Here is a 9889-nt window from a genome sequence, read left to right as displayed (position 1 = left end):
CAAAAAAAAAAAAAAAAAAAAAAAAAAAAAAGGAAAAAAAATTTCCACTCTTTTTTATGACACTTCATCAATATGTATAAAACTTTGTTATGTATATGTAGCATTATTTTTAACCGGATATTATCCTATAAGATATGTAATTTAGCTAGTAGTTGTCAAATAACTTATAGCGTACAGTAGACTTCTGATTTTGCCATTAATTATGAGTTTTCAAGTTTAATCTTATTATTTTCATCAACACTTTATTATTTGATCAAACTACTTTAATCTTCTTACACATAGATATTTTTTTATTTTTTAAGTGAAAAATAAAATATTATTCTTTTGAGAATATATACTTGAAAAGCGAAGAAAAAGTGCTATTTTTTATTTTTCCTTTTTTAGTCTATTAGAAAAGCACTTTCAAGTTCGGGACCAGATTATCAGGTCTCCAAGGAAGCCCAATTGGAAGTTTAGGACTATCACTACCATGTTTATAGGTAAGATGAAGATGATAGGGTAATTATCCATAGTAGGATATTTTTGTAATTGGAGACAATATGGATTGTAGAAGAATAATGTTAATATATAAAATTATGCATAGCATTTTTGTAGGATGTATCCATTAATTGATTGTCTAATTGTTAAGCAGGAAGCGGGACATTATGCCGACACAATAATATAATTTAAAGCAGCATTTTCTTATTCTTTTGTCTATGTTTTGCTTTATTTTTTCATCTTTGACTTATTTTTTTCCTGTCTTCATAAAATTAAGCATCCTATATTCCGGAGGTATTTTACATTATTTGAAACAATATTAAGAAAGAAAGGAAAAGATGTACCACAACTAACAGGCAAGCCTTCACTCCTAAGTAGTCGAAATCGTAGTGCGGTGGCATGGAGATCATCACCAGCATCCCAACTTATTAACTTATTCAACCATGAATCAATCTCTTCTTCATAATTATATGCAATTCCTATCCATTGAAGTGTATCTATCAACTCCATCGCTGCCATTGGGTCCAAAGCTCTTCGCAAAACTTTTCGGGTATTTTCCCGGAGTTCTTCAATCCTCTCGCTGCTGTTGATATTTTCCATTGTGTGAAGTACCTACATGTATTTTTCCAAGAACGATAAAATCAGGATTGCCTTAGATGAAATTTTTTTAAACAATCATGAGTTAAATGAATATTATAAGAAAGGGTACCGAATTATCAAAAATATTTCAAGACGTATGTTAAAGAGAAATAAGAAAAAGTAGGGTTCTATTGAAAATATATGAGAATGGGTCCCGTGTTAAAATACAATTTTATGAGATGGATAGAGCATTGAAGAAAATAATAAGAAATGATAGCACATTAATTCAAAATGCAAGAAAGGGTAGCACGTTAAACGAAAAATAATGTGTTAAATGAAAATATTACGAAAAGTATAGCATATTGTAAGAGACAGAAAAGTTTTAATTGAAAAATCATGTAGCTCGCCTAAATGAAAAACTATAAGGCTGGTGACTAGAAATATAGGTTTGGTTAGCCTAATGAATGGAAGACTATAAGAAAGAACAATATGCTAAATAAACATGTCGAATGGGAAACTACAAGGGTAAGTAGAACTTCATACAAGAAGTTATGATAAGAAAGAGAACTTTGCCTGATGGGGAAAAAAGTTATAAGAAAGAGTGGCATGTCAAAAGAAAGAATACAAGCATAGAGCATCGGACGAGAAAAAAAATATACGGATAGAAATAGAAAAATTATCAGAAAGTGCATTGCATTATTATTATATTAGAGAGCTCAAAGATAATATTAGAGTGGATGTAACTACAAAGGATGGAAAGATGAGAGGAAACTGTCTTCTTAGTTTACAACAATCTGCACAAGAAATAACATCAGTTAGTCACCACTTTATATAGCCCCCAGATTTGGCGAGAAACAATAAATAGTTTGGACTGACTTCTGTTTTCCTATATATACAATTGCATATAGCACCTCAACCAGGACTAAATTAATTTATCAACTATTCAACTAATTAATTGATTCCGAGTTAGTTGATTAGTACCTATTTTCTTGTTTTCCGCTTCTTAATCTTTATTTTTTATTATCATTAGCCGCCTTAAGTTGTTTCAATTTGGTTATTTGTTCATTGCTTAAGGCAACATGGACAAGTTTTACAAAATTAATACAAATGATCAAAACCCCCCAAAAAATTAGGTTAATTTATTTTATATTATATGATATACATTAACTGAGTTAGTTAAAAGTAATTTGGATTTGGAAACATCAATAACATGTTTGGTATGTTGAATTCGAAATAACATAATATTATATATTGCATAAAATACCCATTTTTTGTATCAAATAATTCTTATAAATTTAACCTTATTTGTATCAAAACGATCAAATGAAAATAACTAGGCAAGCAGTTTAAACTTCGGATAACTAAATTGAATAACTGGTCCATGTGAGTTTGGCAAGTATATAAAACTTAGGAAGAACAAATTAATTGTCCAAATTTAATGTCAAGAAAAAAGGTATTTTTTCTTCAAACATGGCATTTCAATTTTGTTTTGAAGTCTTTTATATATCTGTAAGATTCATCTTAATTTCTTTCAACTCTTTATTGCGAACAAAGCAAAATGAAGACTTTGAAATACATACTGAAAAATAACAAATGGGGTTTATTCGATAAATTAAGCTTTCCAATATGGTCTACAAACTATTTATTGGAAAAACAATAAATGGTTATAAATATTTGTCTATTAGAACCTTGAAAAATTGATTACGGTTCTGTAAGACTATTAACTAGAAAATACAGAAAAAAAAGATTTTAGAAATATTTGATAAAGTTCTAAAACTATCATGTTCATAAGCAGCCAAAGAAATATGTAGTTACAGAATTAATAATCAAATCTTATTTTCTAATTGGTCATGTATAGGCTTTTCTAGGTCAGTTCAAAGAAGGTTCATTGTTAATCATTCACATGGTCCTTGTGAGCATCTAATAGCTTTCCAAATAAATAATTAGAGATGTATAAAATATTTCGTCCCCAATGCAAACACATGAGCTGATGAGCAGGTCGGTAAACAAGTACATTGGAAGTTAATTAATTTAATTAACAAATCAAGACTTTGATGGCAGCCAGATTTTGATTATTATGACATTATGTTGAAGGTGGTTTCTATTGAGATTTACTAAATGCGTGTGCACCTTGATAAGGTTGAATGAACAATTGTTTTGGAAATTTTGAAAAATTAAATTTGTGGTATAGTTTAGACACAAATTCAGAATTAAAACAATAACAAACAACAAGTCACTTATTACTGTCTTTAGATGACTAGGGTAATAATTCAATTAATTTATATATTTAAATAATCACAAAACATTATGATCAAAAGCAATAAAAAGTAGATAACACCAAATATGATCACTGAAATTAAAATTCCTAACTGATAAAAAACCTTTAGACAAACTTGCCAGTAAAATTTGCTAGAAAAGTTAACTTACAATAAGTCTCGACACTGTTAAATCTTAGAACTCTGACATGTAACTTGTAAATCACCGAAGAACTCCTTCATTTGTGCACCCCCCGCATTTCTATGAACTTTGAGCTACTTTTCTCTTCACATGGATTCTCAAATGCTGAACTCCAAGCGTCTCTTCTTCGGAACTCTTTGTTTTGGTGTTTGACCAAGGATCTTTCTTTGTGGAATTTGATCTTGTAGACTAACGCATGAGATATTGAAATATATTTCTGGCTTTCAAGGAACAAACTCTTAAGTTACAACAAGGCTCTACTAATTGGATCAATATATGGGTTGAATAATGAAGAAATAATATTGTAGTTAAATCAAGAAATCAATAAAATGATGTTTGGATTCTCAAAGAATGATCTCTATTATCAAAATATAGTTCAAGCAAACTTTTAGACGTCCTATAGGGTATACATTTATAATAGGTCGAGTTTTGGATGAAAAGGAACTCAAAATCAAATTGAAAAATCAATTTTTACTATTCCTTGAATAACCACGCCAGTCAAGCGCCAAGCGAGTGGTAGCTGAGTAATAGTCAATATTTTTATCATAATTTTCTCTTGTAGTATGCGACTGAGGCGATTTAAAGTATGTCGGTAAGCTAACTCAAATATTTACAATTCTTCTAGAAGATATATTTTTTCAAATTCGAATGCTTTCCATGTGGAAAATGCGTCGCTACTTATGATTGATTGAGAATTTGGAACAAAACTTGTGCAACATTTTGACATTCATTTGACTCCTAATTGCATTTTATTGATTATTTGTGATCTTTGTTAACATTTTTTACTCCAAGGATTATACTACCAACCCTTAACTATTTTGACTTTAATTACAACTCAATTAACTCCTAATACAATTCAACTAAAATACGATTTTGAGTAAGGAAATTATCAATTACAAATTTAGAGATTGCCAATTATATCATTTGGACCTAATAATCTCCTCCTTTGGCATTCCGTGACAAAATCTTTTATTTTAAAGTCAAAGAAAAAATCTACCCAACAATTTAATGTACAAAATTTACTTCAATATCTTTCAAATCCGTTTCTTGAAACACATGAAAAGAACAATATCACGTGAAAAGTAAAAGAAAATTAACAAGTGATAAAGTAGAACTACCAACGTAAAACATGATATTTGTATTAGACAAAACACCTAATCAAACATAATATCAATATGAGAAAAAATTGTTAGCTTTTCCCCTAACTCACTTATATCGTCAAATCAAATAAAATTTTTCAAAAATTTCTCTCCCTAACTCAAATACTCATCTCTCTGAAACATATATTGATACCCACCCTTTTGTCTCGAATAACAAAGAAAAATAGTAATATAGGCATGAATACCACCAGAGTAATGAGTTATATATATATGCACATACAAAAATATACAAAATTTTGCAAAACATATGATGGGAGAAAATATTCCTTTCTTTTGAGAAAAATTCTTTTTTCATGCATTTTTTAGATATACTATCATGAACAATTATTTGCTTCTAGTACATATATAATTCATAAACAATAAACTTTTCTCACATAACTTATCTTAAACATAAATGGAATGAATTGTATTAGCTATTCATGTGTGAAAAGTGCCATTAAACTCATGTAATGAAGCCTCAAAACCTTGAATCACTAAGAAAGGACGTGCAAAGAATCACTGGTGAATGATTATATTCTTCAAATTGGGAAGGCAAACTTAGTGCCAGTAGGACTTTTTTTAATTAAATTCCTAACTAGATAAAAAACCTCCTGCCAAACTTGCTAGTAAAATTCGCTAGAAAAGTTAACTTACAATAAGTCTCGACACTATTAAATTTTAGCTGACTTTGACATCTAATTTGTAAATCACCGATGAACTCCTTCATTTGTGCACCCCCCGCATTTCTAAGAACTTTGAGCTACTTTTCTCTTCACGTGGATCAACAAGAACAAACATCATTCTCAAGTGCTGGAACTCCCAGCGTCTCTTCCAAAACTCCGGAACTCTTTTGTTTTGGTGTTGGACCAAGGATCTTTCTTTGTGGAATTTGATCTTGTAGAGTCATGCAAGAGATATTGAAATATATTTTTGATTTTCAAAGAACAAACTCTTAAGTTACAAGCGCGTTACTTTGCTTATGGATTGATCAAAGGAAACCATTGACTTTTATTTAAATAAACATCTTCTCCCACTCAATCTTTTAAAATAATGGATTTTACTTGAAATAATTCTGTTCACATTAAATAAATTAATATACAGTTAATTATTACGATTTTCTATTCAGAAAAATTTAATTTAAATTAAATTAATCAAAGAAAAATCTGTTTTTAATGATATGCATCATATTATAGTATCACGAGCGATGTTACAAATAAATCTATATGTCATGATAACTAGAATGACAATATTTCAAACAACAATTTAAAGCATGCATAAAGCGATAAAAGTAACAATCATTTGTGGCCCTAAAAAACTCAAGAATTAAAGAAAATAAATTGGAACAAAGCCCAATACTTAATCTAAATCTTTATCCAAAATCTCCAAGGACCCAACAGTAACTCTCCAAAAATTAGCAAAAAGGACTCTGCCACTACACTTGTAATTAATTTCAAAATCCAATTTTTTTTTAAAATCCCATTTACAAATAAAACTGTCTACACGTGTAGTAGACATATTCTATCTGTAAAATTTTTTTGTGTGATTTTTAAATAAATACGAATTTTACATCCCCGTCTTTAAGTTTTTGCCTTCAATCTTCAATCAACTTACAAGATTTACATAACTCTGATGTCTCGTAGACTCACAATTTTAAATCTAATTGAAACAAAAAATTAAATCAATATAATAGAATCGTAATCCACCTATCTTATCACGAACTCGAAATAACAAAGTACAATCAAAGACTGGCCACAAATAATTGGTTCACAATTTAAAATAATCCAACCATTCAATCATCACATAATAACGAGCACTTGTATGATCTAGATTGCTCTGATACTAGCTGTTAGAATGTGGAAGTGGAATTATCCAGAAGTTAAAAATTTCTTTTAATTCAATAAACGGGTTCGTCTAGAAGTTCTCACGTGTATGTTATATCAAAAACAATGATTTGAATCTTTTACCTAAGTTCGATGATCAACCTTTGAATTAATTCTGAACCACGAACTTTCGGTCCTTTTAATTGCAAGAATCTTGGTGCTTTAAACCTTCAAGCCTTCTATGGTATTTTTCAACGCAAAGACTACACCGGTGTGCGGGTACCTTCTTTTAATTAATCCAGAAATTAATTCTTGAATTTGGACAATTGGAAAGCAAGAAAGTAGTGATTCACCAATTGGAGTACTCACTACCAAACAATTGCCTAAAGGTTTTGGCTTTTGATTTGCATATAAAGCAAATGTAAATGACATATAAGAATGTGTAGATCTAGGGTGAATCAAAATATGAGCATTTCTATAAAAAATAGACAACATACCCACGATAACATGGTGACTCATCTGCTTCTTGTTGAGTCATAGCAAAAACTTTGTCTCGGGTCTTTGGTCGTCTTGCCTGACCTTTCGATTTTGCACTTGAAATATTGGACTGGGCCACGCTATTTGCACCTACTTTGTTAACCAAATCATCTCTCCGAGTCAGATTCTATCTCGTACTACCAACACTCTATTGAAGAAACATCCTTTGTGCTACGCCACTCTCCTAAATACAACTGGACAATTCCCTTTTAGGTGTCCTTCTTGGCCACAACAATTGTAACCACCAATTCCATTGAACTTTAAACACTCTCCAGGATGAGATCTTCCACATAGCTGGCAATAAGGAAATCTGGTACTAGTAGAACTCTTGCCCTATCTCAGAGAAAATAATTTCTGGGAAGAACTCTGAGTATGAGTGTGACTGGCCAATGACTGCTGCACAGTACTAGGACTAAATCTAAGACCCTGACTTCCCTGTGATCTGGGCTTGAAATGACCTAAACTGGACACATTACGACAAAATCCTCTATTGTCCTTCTATGGTGATCTATATTTAGAAGCACCCGTCAATGTCTACCTACTGTTTGTTCTAACATTGTTTGTTCTTTCCTAATCAGTCTATCAGAAATGCTATTTTCTATTCTCCAAGCTGATCTCACCAATTTGCCAAATTCATTCCAGCCTACAACTATCACTACTGATCTAATCTCTTCTATTAGCCCAATTTCAAACCTCTGCATTTATCACTTTCGTTGCTAACCAAAAATTAAACATATTTTGAAAGTTCAATGAATTTCACTTGATATTCTGCAACAATCATCTACCCTTGTACTAGCTTCAAAAATTCCTCATGCTTTTGCATCTTAATAGGAACGAGGGTAATAGGCATTGTAAATGATATGTCTTAAATCTGTCCAAGTGATGATAGAAGGGTCTCGATATGTGCTCTGTACTAACTGCCGCCAATCGTATGCACCCTCATCTAATAAGAAAGTGGTAAAACATAACTTCCGATCATCTGGGCAACTTATAACATCAAATACCCTCTCTATCTTGGTCATCCATGCCTGAGCAACTGCAGGATCGACTGTGCCAGTGAAAACTTTAACCCCTAATTTTGCAGTCCTCTCAATATTGAAATCTTTGTTAGTACTACGAATAGCAGAGACAACCGCAATATCAATTCTTTCAATAGCCATACGATCATTTCCAATCACATTTTCTCGTCCCTGTTGTTCAAGAGGTTTGTGGGCTGATTCATCTATTTTCTCAGACTCTCTCAGTTTATGTCTATCAAGAGCAATGTGAGATTGGGGCAACATATCTTGGATCCTTTGAGTTTTACCCACAATGAGGCATGACTTATCTATAATTATGCATGATATGCTAAACATCAGAATGTAAGTATGTACAATGCAAACTTGTGGACTCTAAAGTATGCTCTAATACCAAACTGACATGTCCCACTTCGAGTAACTCTAGTGGACCTAGAACGCAACGTGTGCCAATGATAGATACCAACTAAAAGTTGGACCCACCATTAAGGCCATTACAATTACAATATGCAGCTGTTTATAAATTGTTTTTAAAAGAATTTCAACATTATTTCCTTACTAAACAGGACTAACAGACCTCTAATCCACAATGCACAAATCCAAAATATAACACAACACAACAAGGATAAGTCGAAATCTCAATTTTTATCAAAATAACAACACGAAATGTACATATAGATACAAAATACATAGTGAGCCCCATAATTATCTACAAGTGATGCAAAATTACATCTAAACATGAACACGCGTCCCAAAATACTGACTACATGCTTTATGAAGTGAGTCATACTCGCAGAATTTGTTGCGTGGCTCTTACTCCAAAACCAAGGCTCAACTCCAAACGATGCCTAGATACTCAACTGCTGTCTGATAAGAAAAATGTGGAAAAATATATGAGTTGATAGTTCAGTGAGTGAAGATGTTTGAAAATAAGTGGAGACGTTCGAAAATAAATATACTTTTCCATCTATACATTTTTATCGAAATCAAGTTTATATCAATTAATAGTACACAATTTGCATAAAATGATAGTCAAGATGGAGACATCCTCATAACACTGAAGTATGTATTCTCATAGTAATGATATAATGCTCAACTAAAATTCATAATATCGTCTCATCACACCACATGTAATCTACCAAAATGTGCCTTCTAACTGCAATCAGTAATCTGCTCCTGAGGCTAAGAACTTTCGCCGTGGACCTTTGGCCTCCTTCGTGAATGAAACCCAGTCTCTAGACCTCAAGTAATCAATTCTAGAACACGGTCAAGGCCTCTCTATGAACTATATATATACGGTCAATACCCCTCCGTGTAGGATAGAATACAATTAAGGCCCCTCTATGAATTAAAAGAAATATATAATCACGAGTACTTTTCTGATCGGTCTCAATGTCACATGTCACATTCCAGTTCATAAGTAATGCATGTACAAACTTAATGATTTCACATATATCATAATGGAAGAACCTTTCATAATAATCATATAATTGTACCAGAAATTCATATAATTACACATAATGTAATAGCATAATTAATATATTAATTTTTAAAAATATATAAGTTTTTTCATTCACATAACTATGTACGCAAAATCAACTTAGTTGGTAAGCTGTCCCGATGTCCGTATCACCACCTGAAATATGATAGAATTTTTAGATTAGCAATTAGCTATTTTAAGTAATCTCAATAATTAAATATGTGATACCAAAACTTAATCCTTTCATGTCTAAGCGATTTCTAAGGTTTCTTTTATCACTTGAGTTAATTTTTCTTTCATTCAACTCAATTACATAGTTTATTATACTTAACTCAATAATTTCCGTTTCGACACCCCGAAAATTTAACATAACTTTTTCAATAA

General features: G+C 31.4%; 1 protein-coding gene across 1 annotated transcript in view; it reads right to left on the bottom strand.

Annotated features, from left to right (window-relative positions):
• The window catches only part of LOC111370007 (probable terpene synthase 11), a 12409-nt gene extending 4117 nt beyond the window's left edge, over positions 1–8292 (bottom strand). The window contains exons 1-2 of the mRNA XM_022991723.1: positions 8014–8292; positions 822–1089 (exon numbers count right to left, since the gene is read on the bottom strand). Of these exons, the coding sequence (XP_022847491.1) occupies positions 822–1089; positions 8014–8292 (547 nt within the window). The remainder of the gene's footprint in view (positions 1–821; positions 1090–8013) is intronic.
• Between the last annotated feature and the right edge of the window lie 1597 nt (positions 8293–9889).

Source organism: Olea europaea, chromosome 21 (genome assembly GCF_002742605.1).
Source record: "Olea europaea var. sylvestris chromosome 21, O_europaea_v1, whole genome shotgun sequence".
NCBI lineage: Eukaryota > Viridiplantae > Streptophyta > Magnoliopsida > Lamiales > Oleaceae > Olea > Olea europaea.
Note: the sequence above shows the minus strand (reverse complement) of the source record. Positions and strands in the feature narration are given on the sequence as shown.